The following is a 22,973-nucleotide window of genomic DNA, read 5'->3' as shown; positions in this document are numbered from 1 at the left end:
ATTTTGAGGTCGGGGTAAAGTTGAAGGTTAAATAAGTACTTAGATTGATGGAGGGGGGAACGAGCCTCAGACTCCGTCCTCCCCTCCTCCTGCAAGTGTCCTCCTCCCTGAATTCCCACTGGGCTGCATAGCTCCCAGGTGGGCAGGCAGGGCCATGGGGAGGTTCCTAAGTACCAGGAGCTGAAAGAACTCCACTCCCTCCGTCCATCCCTCCCCAGACCCACTTGTTTCTTCCCCACCCAGAGGTAGTGATGGGGACCAGGAGGAGATATGCAGATCTTCTTTCCTTCAGAAACTGACCTCAGGGAACTCGCGGCCACATTGGGCATCTGAGCTAAAGGTTGAGAGGCTAAAACTGGTGGGTGAAGGATAAGGAGGGTGCAGATGGGGAGTTCTGAGCAGCAGCGGGGTGGGAGTGGAGGAGAGGAAGATTTGGGGATGGGAGCCACAGGGAGGTAGGATTCGGTTGGGGGCGGAGGGGGGTGTCACAGGCTCCAGAGCTGTCATTTTGCATGTCCCAGTCCTCTAATCTGCAGTGAGTTTCCTTTGCTCAAGGGAAGGTACCCCATTGTCCTTGTTTTCAGGAAGTAACGTGATGCGTGAAAGCCCATTTGGGGACAGTAATTACTTAATTGGTTTGTTCAATAATTCCATAGGTGATATATTGATCCTTTGTTCTGATCCACACCATGCTGGGCACTAGAAATACCCTTTATGGACTTTGTGTTTATAAATTTTAAGGTGATGTGAGAACACTTGGGTTTAAAATGGAAAACCACGAATAACAGGTTTCTTGGCCAAATCTAACCGGCTGTCTTCCAGGGAGGTCAGAGAAAACCAGGGTTTGGGTTTCCATCCTAAGTTTACTGAACTGGTGTGTGCCAGGCATGGGAAGAGGCTCTTGGAGTACAGCACGGATGATCCTCGTGTTCTTATTAATTTAATATGAGGCCCAAACACAGGGTCACACAGCGTCCAGAGTGGAACGATCTGTGGGCTGACACAGCCTGTTTCAGAGCGGCTGAAATGGGTTGCCTTTCTGGTATTTGATTTTTGGTGCTGGGCCAAAGAACAAAAACAGAAACAACAACAACAACAACAACAAAAGAGGATGAGAGGATTGTATCACAAACGCTGCGATGTAATCCACTGCCACTTTATAAGGGTCCCTTTGAATTTTTAATAGAAAAGATGATTTTGTCTGGGTCCAGCTTCAGGACAAAGGGGAATTAATGAACACAGAGCTGAGTTGATAGTGTTTAAAAACAAGTTCAAAGATCTTATACTTTGTAACCGAGTTGCTGAGCAATAAGGGAAGAATTCCTGACACAGCAGGGCCGGTCTGGCCAAGCCCCACCCACAGGGGCTCAGAATAAAGGCCCCTCCTTCCAGCTGTCAGTGAGAGCGAACGCCCCGTCCTGATGGCCACGGGCTGCTCTCCCCAAAACGATTGTGATGTGATGTGCTGTTTTTCTGGAATGACACAAAAATCTCGGTGGTGTTCTGGAGGCTCAATTTGGATGTAGTGGACTGGATGAGTCAGCACAGAACTGGGGAACCGATGCCCGGGGTTCTGTCTCAATCTGCCTCCTGATTTTGCCCAGGGTCCTCTCTCAGGACCCGTTTCCTCATCTGTCAAAAAGAGGTCATGAGCTGACGAGCCCCATTTCCCAAGACTAAGTGAGGATCCCATGTGAGAGAGTCACTCTGCCCACTCCCCACACACTCACTGCCCCCACACAACTCACCTGTATGTTCCACTTAGACTCTCAAGCAAGGCCAAGAGCTCAATCCAAGGCTCACTTGGTAGCTGCTCTTGTCTTCGGCCATGACCACACATGGTACCCACCTTCTTCACAGCCCTGTCACCTCCTATGTCAGTGAACCAAAAATCTGTGCTGCCCCTTCATGGTGTAACATTGTTCTGAGGAGGCACCTCTCCAGCCTTCTCATGGTTCCTCCAGCCCCATCCCATGGAGACCTCAAAAACCAGAACCTCCTCCCTTTTTCCACAATCTGTCCCCTCCGGCCTTCCCTTCTCTTTTAATCTAGGATCGACTTGGAGGCTGAGAGTTTCCACTGCTCCTTTGCAAATGCCCTTACCCTCTGTTGTGGAAGGCTGGAAAATCTGGATGGACTGGAGAGTGCATATTCAGCCATCCCTGGCAACCCAAGTGGCCCCTAATGGTTCTCCAGGGCCTGCTCATTTATCCTGATTCCTGCCTGGCCTCCCTTTGGACTTGTGACCCCCTCCCCCTGGATACACTGCCTGAAGTTTGGACTGAGGACATTGCCCACCCCTGGGAACAGACGTCTGAGTAACTGATGTCTTTGTAAGCTGACCTCACTGCCTTTTTAAGTGGAAGGATTCATCCATGGCCGCATGGCTTGGCTAGCAGATTGCAGGCTGGATTTCAACTGCACTCACCCCTTTTACATAGTACACAACGTATACAACTGTTCATGGTTGCCTTGGCTTTGAACTCCTAAGCCTGGCTCATGGGGTCCTCCCTCTGGCTTTACCTCTTTGGCAAAGGCCCTTTCTGCCATGTTCTGTATTCTCTACCAATAGCCAGCTTCGTAGGGCTACTGCCCATAACAAGCTACTTCATACCACTCTGCTTTGCTTTTGCTGTTTCCTCTGACTGAAGCATTCTTCTTTGGAGTGTCCTCAGCCTGGAAGTCTTTCTGTACTCCTTGCAGCCTCCCTTCTTGCCTCCTGCAGCCCCGGGTCACCTCCACCGGGCACTCACTGTCCTCCGCTACAGTGTCTGCCCACACATCTGTCTGAATGCAACCCTTCTTGGGCAGGGACCACATCTGTCATCCTGGTAGTCTGCTCCGGCCCTGCCTGGACCTGGTAACAGAGGACAGTAGGAATGGAATTAAATGAGGAAAATGGCCTCAACCTCAAGGAGTGGTGGATAGGAAGAAATGAGTCCATACGAGAGATTCACTCATTCATGATTCACTGGTTCAGCAGATGGTTTCAGAGTGTGCCTCATGTGCCAGGCACTGTGCTGGCCACTGGTGCAGTGAGTAAGACCAACCCTGGTACTGGCTCTATTGGAGCCCCCAGTCTTAGCTTCCCCGTGCATCACTGGATCAGAAAGAGGAATGTGAAAGATGGTTCTTGTGGGGACAGTGATAGAGGAAACAAGGCTACAAGAGCCTCCAATGGTCCTAATCTGCAGGTAGGAGGGTGGAACCCCATGGCTCTGGGAGCAGAAGGAGGGTAGGGGGCTGCAGCCCAGGTCTGGTGCTCTTTTTCACCCACCTGTGACCTAAAAGAGCCTAAGCCGGGAAGCCAGGATGCTGGGTTCCCAGCCTTGCTCTCTCAGGACCAGTGCAGCCAGCTTGGGCCAGGCACTGCCCACCCTGACCCCCTCCCTGGGGTTCAGTTTTGAGGGACAAGGAGAGTCTAAGGCTGATGACACTTGAGCCCCAGATCTGATCAGAGTAATGGTGGGGCCTGCCCTTAGCACAAGCCCCTTGCTCTTGGGGACCGAGGTCTCTTCAAAGACAGGGGTGGCCAGGACTTCTTTCTAGGCCAGGGCCAGGCTGCTTGCTAAAGTTTGAAGAACCCATCTGCTTACCCACTGTTGTTGGTGTTGCCATTTTAATAACCAAGTTTAGGAGATTCACTTAAGATTGGAGCCCCATCCCTCTTCCAGGGAGGCCTCACAATCAGTATTTTTCTTTGCAAGAGCATGAGTGGGGCCCTTTGCAGGGGTTTTTGTACAGCAAGCTGCATAGAGAGAGAAAAAGGAGAAAAAAAAAAAAAACAACTTTGGCTCAAAGATGCCAATAATAGGGGATTTCTTTTCCCGGTCTCCCCATGGAAGATTGTCAACAGCGCAGGCATAATCGGGCCGGCGTCTGCCCTGCTCAGAGAGGGGGACGTGTGCTCCTTTGTTAGGACGGGCTGAATAGGATGTCCCTGCACCCAGACCTGGCCTCCCAGCTAACAAAGGGCCCCTTTGTCACCCTGGGCAAAGAGTGCTGCCGGGGTTGCCACAGCAACTCAGGGACAGAGACTTAACGTGCAAGTGACATTTCAGATGGGAAGCGGGCATTCAGAAATTCAAATTTCTTTATGTATAGTGGTTTCCTTCTCTGGATATTTTAAAGGAACCATATGACAAACAAAAGAAACAATAAATAAACCAACAACAAACACATAGCCAAGCAAACAAACATCACTGCAAATCGGCATGCTGGTTCCCCCTCCCTCGATGGGTGAAAAGCCTTGTTGACAGCATCGCTGGGGCCCCAGGGTGAGCTGTGTTCTTCTTATCCAAAAGGCAATCAGACACCATTAAAGAAAGTTTGAAAAAAAGTCGTCTAGAATTCTACCTACTGGACAGAGGACACTTTTTCTCTGTCTCTGTCTCTGCAGTCCCTAGACGATGCTGGGTGATCCACTGCACGCCAGACTTAAGAGCTGGTGTGGGGGATAAATCAGGTTCTTTCTCTCCAAGTTTGATGGTATAGTGGGGTTCCCACGAACCTGTGATCTTATAACTCTGAATGGTCTTTAGTTGGGGTCTAAGATAGTTGCCCATCAGAGGAAGTATCTGATGCTGCTTGAGGGAAATGGTGAGCAGGGCTTGACAGAGGAGGGGAATCTGAGAAGGGATTTGCTGCTAACCCAGCATTGTCGCTTAGTTGCTATTTCCTGGATGAAATGAGGGAGGAAGGGAGGGAAGGAAGGAAGAGAGGAAGGAAGGGCATTCTTTTAAAGGGGAAAGCATCATAAATAGCAGGATGCAGGCAAAGTGTCAGGGAAAAAATGTCTTTACACAATTTCCACTACAACATACAAGATATTTTCTTTCAACACCTTACTATGACAGTTTAATAAATAATATTGAAGGAATATTAATACAGCAAACACCTGCACATCCACCACCTGGATTCGGCCATTAACATTTTACTCTTTCTGGCTTTATCATGTATTTATCCATCCAGCCATTTCTCTACCCATCCTTCAATCCTTCTTATTTTTGAGGACACATTTCAAATGCAGACATCCTTTAACTCCCCCTAAAGTACATCAGCATGCATGTAATTAATTAGAGTCTAATATTAGTTCACATTTTTTCTTTTGATTTGAAATTTACATGCAATGAAAGGCACAAATCTTAAATATACATTCTCTGCATTTTGACAACTGCATCTGCCTGTGTAACCCAAACCTTTTTTTTTTCAATTAATAAACTATTTTTTTAGAGCAGTTTCAGGTTCACAGCAGAATATACAGAGAGTTTGCACACAGCCCTCCCCACCCACATGTATATACTTCCCTACCCTCAACATCCCTCATCAGTGTGGCATATTTGGTACAACTGATGAACTGACATGGACACATTATTATCGACCAAAGCCCATAGTTTATATTAGGGTGTGTAACCCAAACCTTTGTCAAGATCTAGAACATCAGGAAAGTTCCTTCCACTCCAGATAGTTCCCTCATGCTTTTTCCCCATCAATCCCTGACACTCACAAGCACACACACACACACACACACCCCATTTTGTTATTTGTTTTTCACTTATCATTATAATAAAATAATTTCCCATGTTGCTTCCTAGCCTTCATGGTAATTCGTTCTTTTCACTCACTCCATTCTTTAGTCACCTAGGGTCTGTCCCAGGCACTGGAGACGTGACCCCATGTGAGATGGTGGCTAAAGGCTCGAGGGCTAAATCGTCTGGGTTTGAATCTCAGTCTAGAATCTTATAGGGCAAGTCACCTAACCTCTCTGAGCTTCACTTTCTTGACCTGTAAGCTGGGGATGGTGACAGCAACAACTTCACAGGTGGCTGAGAGGAATAAATGAATAACACGTGTCGAACGCTTAGTACATAGAAAGTGCTCAATAGTGTTCTTCAGGAAGTCCACAGCTGAGTGGTTGCTGTCAGCATTCCAGGACTGAGAAACCCTTTGTATTTCTTATGGCCATTAACCAAACTGTTCTCCCTGTCCAGTTATAGCCATTATAAGCCCTAATTCTCTGAGCATTTTTGGACCAGGAAATTTAGGCTTCAGCCAGATAGTTTCCTGAGATCTTAAGGAAGAGAACTGGAAGGGAGTGATCAGAGAGTTTACATCTTTTATGTTAATGTACTTGTTCTGATGTTTCTTCTAAGGCTGGGCCTGTTCACAAAGCCATCAGCAGTTGGAGAGTGGCTGTCATTATAAGGGGCTTTGTCAAATATCTTCTTCAAGGTGAGAAGTAACAATGAACTCTATTTTTTTTTTGAAGTATAGTTGATTTACAATGTTGTGTTAGTTTCTGGTGTACAGCATAGTGATTCAGTTATACAAATATGCATTTGTTTCCATATTCCTTTTCATTATAGGTTATTACAAGATATTGAATATAGTTTCCTGTGCTATACAGTAGGTCCTTGTTGTTTATCTATTTTATATATAGTAGTGTGTATCTGTTAACCCCAGACTCCTAATTTATTCCTACCCCTTCTTTGGTAACCATAAGTTTGTTTTCTATGTCTGTGAGTCTGTTTCCATTTTGTAAATAAGTTCATCTGTGTCATTGTTTCAGATTTCACATATAAGTGATATCACATGATATCCGTCTTTCTCTGTCTGACTTAACTTCACTTAGTAGGACAATCTCTAGGTCCATCCATGTCGCTGTACATAGCATTATTTCATTCTTTTTTATGGCTGAGTAGTATTCTCTTGTATATATACACCACATCTTCTTTATCCAGTCATCTGTCAAGGGACATTTAGGTTGTTTCCATGTCTTGCTTCTTGTAAATAGTGCTGCTGTGAACATTGGGGTGCATGTATCTTTTTGAATTAAGGTTCCCTCTGGATATATGCCCGGGAGTGGGATTACTGGATTGTATGGTAACTCTATTTTTAGTTTTTTAAGGAATCTCCATACTGTTATCCATAGTGAATGCACCAAATTACATTCCTACCAACAGTGTAGGAGAGACAACTTATTCTATCTTTATTCTCCTTTGTCCAAGCCTGTACATCACTGAGGCTACTACAGGTGATGGAGAATATACACCAGAGAAATGTCTGGATCCAAAGTGGAGCATCATTATCCTTAGAAGGGGGAAACATTAGCATACATTCCTTTATGGAAATGAAGGAGGCTTAAGATCATAGATTCTTGAGTCCAGGCAGCCAACCCCTGCTCAGAAGTGAGCCAACTGAAGATGGGCGCAAGGGCAGGGCCAAGAGATACACATCATCTTTACTTGCCTAACTCCTAAATATCCAACAGTGCCCAGTGCAGCATCACCTCCTTCAGGAAGCCCTCCTTTGTGTTCCCCTTCCACTTTTTACTCACCTTGGTTATGTTTATTACACTGTATTTGGTTGGCTTTTTGCTTGTCTGTTTCCGAGTTCAGCTGTGAGCTTCTTAAGAGCACAAATCATGTCTTGATCATAGTTGAATCTCTGGTCTCTGGTATGTGATCAAAAATAAATTTCATACATGAATTTTACCAGTATTTGCCAAATACTTTCTAAGTGCCAGGTAATTTAATATTTACCTTTAGTGCCAGATAATTGACTATTATCTTTGTTTTAAAACACATGAATTTTTTACAGTTACTGCAGAAAATTTGTAGACTAGAGGAAAATGTAGAAAATAGAAAATACATAATACAGAAAAACTATAGTCTAATGACAAAGATAAACCTTGAATATGATAGATTAAGAAAAAAGAGAAAAAGCATAGATACTAGATACAGAAGACTTCATAAAACCGTAAGATAAGACTAAAAACACCTTTACACTAACACAATTTACAAGTTAAAGAAAATGAACAACTTTCTAGGAAAGTATAATTTACCAACATTTACTGAAGAAAAATGTAAGCCATAATGATCCAATTATAATTTAAGCAGTTGAAACAGTTACCAAATTCTTCCTCAACTCATTAGGCAAAATGAGTATAACCTTGATGCACAAAGCTTGGCAATAACAGCACAAAAAATTTAAGCCCAATTTCAATTATTAATATAGGCACAAAAATTCAAAATTAAATCATACAAAAGGACTTTAGCAGTGTATTAAAAAATAAATTATGACTGAATCAACATTCCAGCAATTATCTCAGGAATTCAAGGATGGTTCACCATGAAAATATCTACTAATATAATTTATAATATTGGTAGAAAATAAAATGTAGATGATTATTTTAACATATGCTAAAAAAGCATTATAAATTACAACTAATTCATGCTCCCAGAAACATCTCTTAGCAGAATAGGAATAAAAAGAAAAAATTTTTAATTGATGAAGAGTATTACCAAAATTTTACAGTAAGTATTTTACTTAATGGCTTGATGGTGAAATATAAACAGTGTGTTTATTGAACTAAGGAACAAGACAGGAATTCCTTATATCAACACTTCTATTTAACATTGATTTTAGAGGTACTAGACAATGCAATAAAAAAGACAAAGAAAGAAGTAGTAAGATGATTGAAACAGAAGAGCAAAAATCACTCTCTCTTTCTGCAGATAATATGATCATTCATGCAGAAAATCCAAGGGAATGTGCGGAAAAACTGTTAGAACAAATAAGAGAGTTTAGTAAATTTTGTTGACACAAGATATTCATTCAGAACTTTAATAGTATTCCTTTATACTCATATACATATTTATAAAATCTCAAAGGATTGAAAGACTTTTTATTAAAAAACTCGGTTCTCCCCAAGTTAATTTAATAACTACTTGTAATTCCAATCTAAACACTAACAGAGTTTTCTTTTTTGCATAAGTTGAAATATATGTAAGACTAGAGATGTGTGAGGCTAGTGGTTATGAGTGTGGGCTTTGGAGCCAAACTGGCTAGTTGAAAATCCTGGCTACACCATGCACTGACTACAGGTAAGTTACTTGGCCTCTCTGTGCCTCAGGTTCCTCATTTGTAAAATAGGGATAAGAACAGGGTTGTTGTCGAGATTAATAGAGATAACAGATGTACATTTAGCACAGTGCCTGGCACACATCTAGCGCTCAGCACTTTTTAGCTATCATTAGAACTGCTTTTTGTTTCCCCTTAGACAGCTGCACATGGTAATTTCCTATTTCTTTTTTGAGTGGGGTTCATTCACATTTAACTTTTTTGCTTTCTCTCCTTCTGTAACCAGCATATAATGATATACAGGTGTGCACATGACAGACAAATGTAAGGAAATCTTGAGAGTTCTCAGGGAATGTGTTCCAGATAGCTCACTCAAGCCCTTTGTATTGTAAGACAATCTGCGTGATTTAATTTAAACTCAAGTAGCGTGTGTTGCTGTACAGGAAGCGTGGATTTCAATATGAATCCCAGCTTGACGAAGTCTTGGCTGCGTGCTGAGGTTCAGGGACTTCTCTCCAAGCCTCAGTTTCCTCGTTTGTAAAAAGTGCTTTAATAACTCTGCCCACCATGAAGGCCAGCGAGAAGATCCCCAAAGATACTGTGCTGGTTCACACAGCAGATTCTCTGTGAACTTCCAAGGAGTCTCCACACTCCCTCCTTCCTTCCAGCCCCAGCTTCTTCCCCCAGTGAGAGTCCAAGGAGTGTAAAGTCTCCCAGGTGGACCTTGGCACTGCCCCTCTGGAAAGCTGGACAGGGATTCATGGGTGGGATGTCAGGGAGAAGTCCCTACCTTTTGTGAGGGGATTTTAGAGCTGTTGACAAGGAAAACACGTTTTAATAACAATGACTCACAATTAAATAGAGCTTCAGAGTTCTAGAAGCGCTTTTGCTGTTTCCTCATTGCTTCTTGCAACAAACCAGTGGAGTAGGCATTACCATCCCATTTTGCCAAAGTGAAACTGAGGCACAGGGAAGTGCAGCGAGGGGGTAACATAAGACAGGGAGTTGAGCGGAGCTCAGGAATTGAACTCAGAGCTTTTGGTGTCTCAGTGCTCCTGTATGCAAGGCCTGAGTGAATCATCTTGTGCTAAAGTCTCTGCCGCATGTGTGTTGGTTCATTTGATCTTTCGTCCAACAGACACTTTGAGTGAAAGTTGTGGGCTGACTTGGCAGTTGTCAGAGATAAAACATGTTGGAATGCTGTTGAGGAAGGTACAATGGCCAGGGCCCCAGGAAGGCCCAACTGCTGCTCTAGGCAACAGACACCCATCTCAACCAAGTTCCCGAAGGAAATGCATACACACACGCCCACAGAGTGAGTGCCTCAGGAAAGCAGAGTTCTGCTCTGTTATTAGATGGACTTGACCCCCGGGGCTCTGTCCCCCTCCCCAAAAACCTCACCATCCCAGTGCAGGAAGCCCCAGCTTCCGGCTGCTGGTACCTGCATCTCTTGGTCTAACAGTTTTCTCTGGTTGCCGGAGCCCCATTCTGCCGGCCAGGCTGCACTGCCTGGGAATTAATGCCCTCTGAGAGCAGCCTTCAACCAAGACGGTGAAGAGTTGGTGGGTAAAGACTCCACCTCCTTGCCCCTCACATGGGATAATTCTGAGGCAGTGTCTAGGTTGTATTCCTGAATCCCCCAGTGGAGTGAAGCTCCAGTTGCCAGCAGTGGTAATTTGCCTGATAATGTGCCTTTTGCTGACTTCAATCCTGGGATCACTTCGCTGCCCCGTACCTGTGTGTCCTGGGATCACTCTCCAGTAAACTACTTGCACTAGGTCCCTTGTCTCAGGATTGACTTTTGGAGGACCCCAGGCAAAAGAGGTAAGCTAAGCTCTTTCCTGGGGACCTCCTTTCTCCACACCCCAGTCCAGCTTAACATATCCCACTACGTCTAAGCCTGAGCTAGATTGTAAGCACAGTGGCCACTGGAAAGGAAGAGAGGAGAGGTGCAGATACTGCTGGGAGTCACCCACATGTGCTAAATTGTGACTCCTCTTACTGGCAAATGTGGCCCATCTGTGCCTTAGGACCTGAACAATTCAGAGGCTACTTCTTCCTGAGTGAGTGTGTGCGTGTGTGTGTGTGTGCGCAGATAGGAAGTCCCTTGAAAGCTCTACATCCCCTGGAAGTGGGCATGAAACATCCATCCTGTATTAGTCATTGGAGGCACCAAGATGAGTGAGCCATCATCTCTGCCCTGGAGATACTCACAGGACAAGTGTGTTATTATGGTTCAGTGAAATCTACACTTATGGTCCCGTGTGCAGACAGTTATTAGAGCTGCAAATTGGAGCGCTGAGTTGGAGTCTTGGAGAGCCTTCACCAAAGAGTTACTTGAATTGGGTCTTAATGAATGAGTTGGAATTTGTTAGGGATTTCGTGGTAGAAGGAAAAGGGAACAAAGTTAAGTATACCCAGACCCTTAAACGTCCCACCTGAATGTGACTTGCACCACTTATGCTTATGTTCCTTTCGCTAAAGTAAGTCACAAGGTTGTACCTAAGTTCAAGTCGATGGGGAAGTATAATTCTACCATGTGTTCGTAAGGAAATTACTCAAACTAGCCAATCCTAAATCTGTTTATGCTGCTTTGCCTGTTCCTTTTCACGGAAACCACAATAAATGCTCTTGCCTACAGTTATTCCCACCCACCCACCCCCCGCCTCCTGACTGACCGTGGTGCTTCTGCATGTGGCCTCCGTGGCGTTGTGGCATGCCTCTTCTCTTGGGAACTGTGTGTAACAAACTATCTTTTCAATGGTAATTGTCTCCTGATCCTTTTGCCTTACCGTACCTGAATAACAACAAAACATATTAAGGCACATTCATATTCTGATATCTCAGCTATTTGTGATATCAGAAACTAAGAACCAGAAGATGCATAGCAGATGCTCTGGGTCCCCAAACTGGATTGCTGCAGGCAGGGCATGGAGCAGCTCTGAGACTCCCCTCTTCACAGATTCCACATGGGGTCAAGAGGAAGAGAAGTCCCACTCCCATCCTGAGAACAACAAATGAGGCTAGGGTGTTTCTTTGGGGGAACTGAGTCATCAACTTCCTACCTGATCAACCCCCAACAAAAAAATGGCAAGCCCAAGTGCTGGGGTCTGCATGGCTTCCCTGATGGGCTCCACGGCCAGACTTCCCTGAGAACTCTTTGGTGCTGGCCTCTTCTAAGGGAAGGGAGTGGACAGAGGTGACCGGCAGGGTCAGTGTTTGCTGCTGCTGGCAGACCCCAGGAGAGCCAGATGGCTTCCTGAAGTTGATCCACTGCACATGGGTCTCCATCCTCTGGTGGATGTTGTTCTATAGCTCTGGCCAGAGTTAGTGAGACCAAGACTGTGGAAATATGCTCCAGGTGAGATTTCCAGACTTAGGTAATGCTGATTAGTCCTATTATTTACACTGTGATGTTGAGGATTCCTCCCTGGGCCTCATACTTCTCATCTGTAAAATGGCCACAGCAGTCTTATTTCCTGATCCAGAGGACTGCTGTGAAGATTGACCTCAACCCACAGCAGAGGGATCTACAAAAGACAAAATGAAATTAAACAAAGAAGAAAGCAAAAAACCTTCAGCTGGCACTATAGTGGATAGTGAAATATTGATAGCTTTCCTTTTGATATTGAGAATGAGACAAGGCTGCCTTCTATTATTACTTCTTTCCAACATATACTGGCAACACTAGCCAGTGCAACAGGGCAAGAAAAACAAACAAAATGTTTAAGGATTGGAAAGGAAAAACTAAAACTTTCATTTTTACAGATGAAATAGAATATAGTATCTTTATTTTAAACAATCTACAGATAAATTATTAGAATAAATGAGTTTGGCAGTATCACTGGATCAAAGGGCATTATACAAAATCCACTTTTTTACACATTCTAGATATATATTGCCAAGTAACAAATCATTCCAAAACTTCATGGTTTAAAATAACAATAACCATTTATTATCTCTCCTGGTTTCTGTGCATTTTGGATTCAGGAAGGGCTCAGCTGGATATTTCAAGGTTTTTCATGTGGTTACAGTCAGGCAGTAGATGGAGCTGGAACAGCAGGAGACTGGCTAGTCATTTTCCACTCTTTTTTAAGTCTCTGCATATGGATTCTCTGTGAGGGTTATTTCAGACTTCTTCAAAGCACAGCAGCCCAGGACTTCTTACATAGTGGCTTAGGGTTCCAAAGACAAATGTCCCAAGAGAGGGAGCCAGGCAAAAGATATTTCAACTTTCATCACCTAGACTCAGAAGCCACACAGCACACATTCTGCCACATTCTGTTTGTTAAAAACCATTCACTGAGACCAACCCTTTTTAAGGTGAATGCTATTAGACTCCACCCCTTGGGAGAATGTCAAATAATTTATTGACTTGTTTTAAAACCACCATAGTGTACTGGTAACAAACAGAAAAAAAAATACACATATAAAGAAACCATTGATAATAGCATCAAAAACATAAAATATCCAAGAGTAAATCTAATAAAAGATGTGCAAGTTCTCTACATAGGAAATTACAACATGTTGCTGAAAGAACTTAAAAAAAAAAAAAACAACTACCTAAATAAATGAAGGGACATACTATGTTTATGGATAGGAAGCCTTAACATTGAAAATGTTAATTTTACCCAAATTGATTTAAAGATTCAATGTGATAGCAACTAAAATCTCAGCAGAAGTGTGTGTGTGTGTGTGTGTGTGTGTGTGTTTAAACGGACAATCTGATTTTAAAATTTCTATGGAAGTACAAATGTCAAGAATAGTCAAGACAATCTTAAAGATACAGTCAGTAGCCTCATTTGAGAGGACATTAAGACTTATCATAATGCAATAGAAATTTAGTCAGTGAGATAAGGCACCAGGAGAGAAAAATAGGCTAATGGAACACACTAGAAAATTCAGAAACTGTCCCATGTACATACGGACTACTTGATTTATGACAAAGTTAACACTGCAGCAAAGTGGGGGGAAAGGTGATCTTCTCAATAAATACTGCTGGATCAGTTGGATGTGCAGATGGAAAAAGGGAGACGGGCCAGAAGGAAATTCCTTCTAATGAGATACGGCACTGAATTCTAGAAACAATGACTGCTGAAATTCAGTTAGAAGTTCTTTCCTTTCTGAGCTGTAATTTCCTTCTGTTGTTCCCAAACTTTTAGCAAAAGCCTGTTTCCCACACCTATCTTACATTAGGGGATCTTTATGGTCACAAATTGTGGTCTTAGCTTGAAGCCAGGACCAGCAAAGCCCAAGGAGCAGTTAGGAGCTAAGTTCCAAGCTGGCAACTGGCTCACTCCCTTTTGTCCAAATAGCATCCCGTGTCCTGCTGCCACCCACGAACCCCATCCTGACCCACTTCTGCCTCCTGGCCTCCTGGCCCTTCCGAGCCAGGCATCCCCAGTGTGCCAGAACCATGAAACAGAGGGCAGTGTGGTGGCCCAGTCAGTGGGAGGTAAGGGAGTAGAGACTTAGTTCTTAGAAAAGAAGGGGAAGAGCTGCAGGCCAGCTGCTAGCAGGTGTTGTGAGGAGCTCGGGGGCTTCTTTTGTGGGAGAGGGAGCCGGTGTCAGTCACCTCTCTGTCCCACCGTGGGAGGCACCCATTTCCGTTCTTCTCTTGCTCCAGGAGACCGTGGTGGTGGTGGTGGTGGTGGTGGTTGTGGTGTGTGTGTGTGTGTCAGATTCTGGACCCTTCCCCAGAACTTCACTTTCTAGGCCATTTCAATGGTCCTTCCTCTCCTTATCACTAAAGAGGGCAGGATCCTTTTGCCTTCTCTGGTGACTTCCGTCCTGGATCCTCTGGGGGCAGCGAAGCCCACTCCATTACCGATGCCACAAGTCCTTGCCTCGGTTTCTTCATATATAAAGTGAGAGTTTAAGCAGCAATCCCCCAGGGCCATTCTCACAGTGACTCAGATCAGTGGAACACGGATGGAGGAAATCCGAGGATCAGCCTCAGGGTCAGGGCCGCGGCCCCCGGGTAAGGCAGCACTCATATCCGAGTGTTCCTTCCCCTCTGCCAGACGCCGCGTGGGGTTCAGCAACGCCCTAAATATCTAGGAGGTCGAGGGTGTCCCACTTCTGGGGAGGGGTGTCTTACCGGCTTCTCCCTCCCCTCACCCTTGGTGGTGGAAGGCGGGACGGGAAAGGGACAGGAACGCAACCCTCTTGGACCCCCAGGGGGGCAGAGAGACAGGCGGACCGCGGGAGGGACCTCGCCCCCTGGGCCCGGGCCCTGGGCCCTCCGCGGCGCCCGAGGCCGGAACAATAGCGCGCGCGGGCGGGCTGGCGGGCGGGGGCGGGGCGCTCCGCCGGGCGCCGCCCCCGGCCCGCCCCCCGCGCTCGCACACCCGCTCGCACACTGGCTCCCACCCGCCGCCCGCCCAGGCACTGCCCGCGGGAGCCGCCGCCGCCGCCGCCGCGCCCGCCATGGACGTCCGCCTGTACCCCTCGGCGCCCGCGGTAGGCGCGCGGCCCGGGGCCGAGCCGGCCGGCTTGGCGCCCCTGGACTATTACCACTGCGGCAAGGTAGGCGGGGGCGGGGTGGGGGCCCGGGCGAGCGGGGCCTGCCCGCGCCTTCGGACCCCGCGCCGCGCCAGAGCGTCCCGGGCTGGAGCGCGGGCAGCAGTCACCCGGCGGCTCGGGACGCGGGCGCTCTCGGGGACACACGCGGGGAGATGATGGCAGTGCCGACGCGCGGGGACACGCACCCATCAGTCCCGCCGACGGGCACGACACTCACGCCGATGCCCTGGCAGTGACACTCACGCCCAGGAGTTGTTGGGATCACGGGCAGAAGTCACCCCGACAGTCATTCACACGATGTCTCGGTGACACACACTCACCCATGTCCCCCTGACAGCAGCGCATTCATTCCTAAGCCGACACACAGTGACCCACTGTCACACATAGACAGCCATGCACCTACTTACACTACCGTCCCACACAAGTCTCCAGTCATTTATACACAACCACACTCAGTCACACCCATCTGCACTGTCACACCGCCACATACGAGTCACCCATTCCCACACTACGATGCCACACACCCCGTTCTATGCTCCTCTCTGCTGTCACACGCAGTCACAACTGGGGACAGGCACACAAAGAATTCACTCCGACAGTCACTCGCATTCCCAGTGACACACAGTTGCACACTGTCACACACAGCCACCCCATGGACGGCGAACCTCAAACATACTAATCTCCCTGACCGTCACAGAGTCACTAGTGGTCACACCCCGGGGCAGCCACAGCCCCCACACCAACCCTCCCCCACCTCGGTCGTCCACACTTGCGTCGGGGTTTTAACTTCTTGGCGCCGCTGCGCACTAATTGGTCCATTTACTAATCGGCCTTCACTGCCTGGTGGGGCCTTGGATTCTGAGTTGGCAGTGGCCCATCGAGGTCTGTCCCCCCCCCCCCACGAACGGCGAGCGGGCGCCCCTCCAGGCTGGGGCTGCGGTGGAGGACACTCCCCTCTTTCTCGAGATCGCCGCCCCCACCCTCAGCCAGGTCCCCGCCGCGCTGCGCCCGGCGCGATGCGAGCTCAGCGCCTGGAAGCCCGGACGGGCGGCGTCCGACCCCGCTCCCCGCGCGGAGCCCAGCCCGGGACCCTGAGGTGCAGCGGCGCAGTCCGCGTCCCTTCCCTAGCCCTGGAGGAAACTTTCAAACTTAGTTAGGAAGCAGGACGGTCCTTGAGTCCGCGGGTCGGTGCGTCGGTCCCTGGCCGGCCGGAGCCGAGCGCGGCTTTTCGTCACTCGGAGCCCGGATTGAACGGTGCGCGCGGGTTTCCCCGTGGCCGTGGCGCAGACGTGCGGGCTTGGTGGCGCTGCGTGGTGAGTGCGCGTCGGGTGGCTGGATCCGCGGCCCTCCCGGGATCTCAACCGCACCCTCCAGGTTTTAAACTAAGCCTCTTGCTGCGGGGATGCTGTGGGGAGGGGCGTCCCTGCGCGGAACCAGGGGCCGCCCATGTTGGGCCTCGCTGAGTACGTCCTCAGGCCTTGGGGAGTGGCTTCTGGAGTCTGGGGGCAAAGCCTTCCTCAGTTCGTCCGGGGCATGGGGTGGGGTCCGGGGTCACAGGGCCTGGGGCGGCGTGGAGCTGGGATGGGCGGCAAGTGAGGTCTCCAGGAGGATGGAGAGATTATCTTTTGTCCTGTGACCAGCAAAGTTAGAAGCCGAAGAGGGGGATGGTGTCTTCAAGAGAAGGCCAGGTCTTGGGCTGCTTCCATCAGATGGAGAGAAAATTGATTAGAAGTAGCAAGTGGAGTCTTCAGGAAGAAGATGGTTGGGTGTAGGGGCAGCTGGTCTGTCTGCTGCCCTTGGCTTTGTTATTTTTTAAAACAAGAAGTTGGCAAGGCTCTAGCCTCTGGTTTGGGGGCATGGGTGACACTGGGGATTTGTGCCTCAAAGCCTGGTTGGGTAGGTGCTGCTAGCTTGGAGTGTTCCTTTTGTGGGTGGTGTTTCTGTAAACTGGAGTGGTGGTCTCATAAGGGGGCCTTTGGGTGGGGGCACCCAGCTGAAGCCCCTACTTTATTCTGATACGCTATAAAGCTCTGACTCAGCACCAAGAACCAGTGTGAAGTGCTGGTGGGAGGACACCTATCAGGGAACGAGAAGCTGATGATTCTAGTTTCTGTCTGTGATCTGGAATCCCTGGCCCAGAGCAGAGGGTGTGTCCAGGAAGAGGAGGAGGGTGGCAGCTGAGCCACTAGAAGAGGTGAAAGCCCCAAGATCTCACCTTGCACTTGGATGTGAGACCTGCTTCTCAATCCTTCAGCCTCATGGCAGGGTGAGTCAGGGAAGTCACTTGGCTCAGTCAGGGGTAGGTCAGAAGCTTGTTGGTAGCAGATCAGAAGTGGGCATTTACCTTCAGCTCTGGCGATTGGGAGGTGGGGCATATTGTGCCAGGAAGGTGATGTTGAGGGATGAGGAGGGAAATGGCCTGGCTCGATACTTACAGCTGGTCACTATCAGAACTGGAGGGGAAACAGGCCCAAGGTACAGCCATGACCACACTTGGGGTCTGTAGACTGAGCTGCAGAGCCAGGACACAGCCTGCACTCTGGGGGCTTGGTGCCTGGAGTCCAGACAAGAGACTTGCTCCCACAGGGACCCAGACCTGAGAAATACAAGGGCAAGCATTTGCCAAGTGATGTTGGACAACCGTGGGGCAGTTGACCTGGAAGGGCCCTTGGCGACCGTTCCCTTGGTGACTGTCCCCTTAGCAATCCTCTAACACAGAGATTCCAGCCTTTTTAAACCAAAGTCATGAGCAGTGGCTGCTCTTTTGGTATCTTTTGTTTGAAAAAAATACACAATGGCAAAAAGCTGCTGTGGTTTCCTTTTTGCTTTGAAATAGATGCTTATTTTAGTAATCACAATAATATTAGCATGCATTTGAAAAATAGCTTACAAGTTATGAAGCAGGCACATGACTTAGTTCGTGTAGTAACGATGCCTGGTGAGCATAGCGGTTTGTGGCCCTGTAGCCCCCAGGGCCCGTGGCCCCCTGCTGGGAACCATTGATCCCCCCTTCCTTCACACCAGGGGAAACTGAGTCATGGAGTGATATACTCGTAGATTCCAGAGCAGGTGAAGAGCACAGCTGAGGCCTAAACACAAGCTCACTGACTCCCAGCTTGACACTCGTCTGGCCTCCCCACAAGTCTTGTGGTTTAGGGGTTGGAAGTCATGACATCCTTCCTGGGGTAACTATACAGTCCTTTCCTTCGAGTTTTGGCAAGGTGCTTTGTCAGGCTGAGGTCATTGCCTAGGCTCCCCACTCAACTGTGGCAGACTGGTGGAAGCTGGCCATTGGAATTGGGCAAATCTGGGTCCAGTTGTGGCTTTGTGACCTAGGGCAAATGATTTTTAGCACTTTTTTTTTTTTTTACTGAGATCTGATTTACATACAATGAAATGCGAATTTTAAGTGTACAGTTCCATGAGTTTTGACAAATAAGAACACCCATGTAACCACTATCCCAATCCAGATAAAGAACTCTCTATCCCCAGAAAGTTCTCTCATGCTCCTTTCCAGTCAACACTCCCTACCCCTAGAGGAAACTACTTATCTGATTTCTATTGTCAATGCTTTATTTAAGTTCAATTTAAGTGTATTAAGTCAATTTAAGTTCTAGAACATCGTGTGAAGCATATACAGTTTTGCATCTGGACTCATTTTGCTCAATGAAGTGTCCTTAAGATTTAACCATGTTGTACATATCCATAGTTTGTTCTAGTATATTGCTTAGTCACATTATATTGTATGAATATAGCACAATTGGTTTATCTATTCACCTACCAGTGGACATTTCGGTTTGTTTCCAGGTTGGGACTATTATAAATAAAGCTGCTGTGAACGTTTGTATACAAGTCTTTCTGTGGGTGGGGCAATTATTTAATATGTCTGAGTTTCAGTGTTCTCTTGAGGATGACACTGACCACCTCTGAGGTTCCAGAGAGTTAAGTGAGGTGACATAGGCTAGGACAGATCTTGGCACATACCAGCTACTAATTAGACAGCAATGGTATTAGCCATCTGGGACCTATTCCAGTAATAGGCTTAGCAACTCTGTGTTCCAAGTATCCTTCATCCCTTCCAAATATCCTTCAAGGCCAACCTGGGTACCACTTTTTCTATGCAGGGCTCCATGGCCAGCAACCTTCTCTCTTCCTCCAGGTTCCCCCCAGGCATGAGTGCTTCATGGGTTTTGGCATGTTCTGCCATCCATCGTTCAATCAACAAATAAAAGAGGACAGTCACCTTCTTGTGCTAGGCACTGTGCTAGGCAACTGATGCTATAGCAGTGAAGCAAAGTGACTCTGGAGCTTACATATCAGCAAGGGAAGTCATAAATAGATGGGTGATACATATATCATACATATATGGTATATATATGAGATATATATTATATATATGTGGTATATATATCATACATATTATGATACCATATATATATCATATACATATGATACCATATATATATGGTATTTTGATTGATGCCAGTACTACAGAGAAAATTGAAGCTGGGAAGAAGGTTGTGGTGTCAAGTCCAGGGGCTGGTTTGCAGTTTAAGTAGGGAGGTTGGGGAAGGCCTTGTGGCCTAGACCAGTAGTTCTCAATTTCATATATACATTAGGAATCATCTGGCAAGATTTGAAAAACAGATTCCTGGGTACCCCTTCCCGTGCCTGAGATTCTGATTCAGCTGGTTTGCACTGGGGTCTGAGGCTTTGCATGTCTGATGAGCTCCCAGTCGTGCCGCTGCTGCTCCAGAGACCACACATTGTGTAGCAGTGGTTTGGTTGTTTGTATACAGGTTTTTGTGGGCTCCCACCAGGCAGGAACCATGCCCAGAACCTGGCATCGTGCCTGACCTATAATTACTCAGGAAATTGTTCTGATGGGTGACTGATTCAACCCTCCACCCACACAGCTCTGGGCACAGCCTCTTGCCCCTGGATGGGATCTAGACAAGCTTGGTTCGTGAATGATTGGAGGCTCCTTGTGACAAAAATCCATGAAGTGGGAGTTGCTGTTCCCACCTCCCCCAGATTTGGGATATGAGAGGCCCACTCAGCATCTCTGGTAGGTGAGGTCCCCACAGCATCTTTCTGCTGGGGCCCAGGTGGCTGTTGGTGAGTTCTGGGGAGGGAGCCCTGGGCCAGGTGAACCTGGAGCTGGTCCTGGGGGGAGCTCAGGAAGAATGCTGTGTCTCTGTTAGGAAGCTCTTTTTCACTTTCTATCTAAAGGTGTTCCCTATAGCTCTCTTCAAGGACCACACTTCTCTACCTTATCAGGAGTGGCAGCTGAGGCCTGGCACAACCACCCCCAGCCTGCTGGATGACATTGAGCATGACAGTGCCCTTCTCTGGGCCTCTGTTTCCCTCTGTGCAAACAGAAAGGAAATTAGTGACCATTAGGCTTGTGAGATGGGGAGCTGTGGTGTGGAAATTCAATGAAATAAAGGCTGGGTGTGTCCTTTCTAACTGTAGAGGATGGTGCACCGGCAAGGATGAGGATGATGCTTTTTGAGGATATGGGCCCTTGTATGCTGCAGAGGGTAGGAGCCTCCATGTCTACCTTTGTATTTCCAGAGCTGGACTGGCACGTAATTGCTCAGTAAATATTTGCTGAATGAATGAATTCAGGGCTGGCCTGTTGTTCCCTGTGGCTTGAGGAATTTAACATCTATTTGGCTTTTATAATCTGAAGATTTTGTGGTGAGCACATTGTGTCCAGGGCAGGGCAGGGGCCAAGAGTCTTTTGGCGGACCTGACGTTCCTAGAAGAGCTTCTCTGAGTAGGCCCAAGGGACAGAGCCCAGCATGGAAAGCAGCCAGTAAGCTGGAAAGAGCCTCACCCTCTTGCCAAGGATGACCCTGCAGCGTGGCTGCCAGTCCTGGAATGACTCTGTAGGGCATTTATTTTGCTTCCCTGATTTCCCAGAGCTGGTCTCAGTTATGAACGCAGTGTAAATTTTGGAGCCCAGCAGACTTGAGTTTGACCATTACCTTACCAGCCTCAGTGGCCACAAGTTATTTCACCTCCCCGTGCCTCAGCCTCCTCTTCTGGAAAATGGGCACATCAACACCTCTCCCCGTGGAGTTGTCATGAGGGTTGGAAATCCTGCATGTAAGGCACTCAGCCCAGCAGGAAATGCTTTCGTTTCTATTCACAAAGGGTAGCACAAGTGAAAGTTAAAAATGCAAGAGGAGTCTAGTTTCAGCTCGAGCTGCTGGGGAAACGGTCTTCATCAGACATTTCTATGCCTTGGTCTCTGGATCTGGTTTTTCTGGGCCTCTGATTTAAGAGGTCTCTGCTCAGCATTTTGGAATGACAGGGAGCTGTTCACTTCCTCTGCGACTTTCTGTTTCCTTCTTGAATCTGTGGGATGGAAGAGGAGTTTGGGAGGCAGGGAAGACTGATTCCCACAATGCAGCTGTACCAGTCACCCGCACGGGCTGGTGACCTTGTGCACGTCATTTAACCGCTCCAAGTCTCAGTTTTCTCACTGGTACAAGAAGACAGTAATGCCGTAGTTCCCTTTAATCTAGAGCAGTGTTTCCCAGCCTCAGCAATGCTGGCATTTTGGGCCTGATAATTCTGTGTTGTGGGGGTTGTTCCACACATTATAGGATGTGTATGGCTTCCCTGGCCTCTACCAGCCAGATGCCCCCTCTCTAGTCAGGACAATCAAAAATGTTTCCAGACTTGGCCAGGTGTTTCTGGTGGGGCGGGAGCAAAATCATCCCTGTTTGAGAACTACTGATCTAGAAAGTGGGATGCAGGTAAACTAGAAGATGGTGGTGATGAGAGTGGCAGAGTACTGGGGCTCATGTTTTCTGTCCCTTATTTTAGTCCTATGTCTCCCTGTCAGTAAATCCTGTATCCACGTGGTTGAGAGTCATCATGTTGACATGAGCCAAAAACCTATGTAGTGATTTTTCAGCATGGTTTGGGAGCAGCAATAAAAACATATGGTAAGTAATTATTAACTTAATGAGTCGTGGTAAATTGTAATTTTATATCTTAGTGAAAACATGTTGTATAACATGGGCTAATACATTTTGATCAATTATCCTGATGCTTAAGCTTTCTACTGTGCAGTTGCGATTTCTGGTGCCTGCTAGAATGAGAAACAAGGCTGTGGTTTCTCAGTATGTAATGACCTGTTTACCGCTGGGTTTCTCAAATGTTCAGCAGGTTTAACTGAGTGCCTACTGTGTGCTAGGGGTTTCAACCCTGTCCTGAAGGCTCAGTGATGCAATAGGAAACTTGTCTTTCCTAGATGAAAGGCTGTGTGGATCCTTAATATATTGGCTCGAAATGCAGAGTCATCATTAAATATATAATCGTCTGGGGAAGTGACAGTGCCAGAGGTGTGGGAAGGCTTCACATGGTAGAGTCTTACAGGAAACCCACGCGGGCTGCTTAGGGGGGCATGCAGAGTGGTGGGAAGGCGTCCTAGGCAGAGGGAGCAGCCATCGCAAGGTGGCTTGGAGATGGTTTGAGGGTACTCTCAGCCTAATTCGGGGAGACCTGACTGCATGGGAGCAGGACACCGGCAAAGATCATTATATAGTGTCACATTTCAGCAGGTTGGG

General features: G+C 47.3%; 1 protein-coding gene across 2 annotated transcripts in view; it reads left to right on the top strand.

Annotated features, from left to right (window-relative positions):
• Window positions 1-15,257: 15,257 nt before the first annotated feature.
• The window catches only part of TOX2 (TOX high mobility group box family member 2), a 120,567-nt gene continuing 112,851 nt past the window's right edge, over window positions 15,258-22,973 (top strand). The window contains exon 1 of one of the 2 annotated variants that reach the window (XM_031433770.2): window positions 15,258-15,390. In XM_031433770.2, the coding sequence (XP_031289630.2) occupies window positions 15,292-15,390 (99 nt within the window). In that variant the 5' untranslated portion in view covers window positions 15,258-15,291. Of the gene's footprint in view, window positions 15,391-16,438; window positions 16,701-22,973 lie in introns of those variants that run through there. The other variant, XM_031433771.2, reaches the window with a different exon arrangement.

Source organism: Camelus dromedarius, chromosome 18 (genome assembly GCF_036321535.1).
Source record: "Camelus dromedarius isolate mCamDro1 chromosome 18, mCamDro1.pat, whole genome shotgun sequence".
Lineage (NCBI taxonomy): Eukaryota > Metazoa > Chordata > Mammalia > Artiodactyla > Camelidae > Camelus > Camelus dromedarius.
Note: the sequence above shows the minus strand (reverse complement) of the source record. Positions and strands in the feature narration are given on the sequence as shown.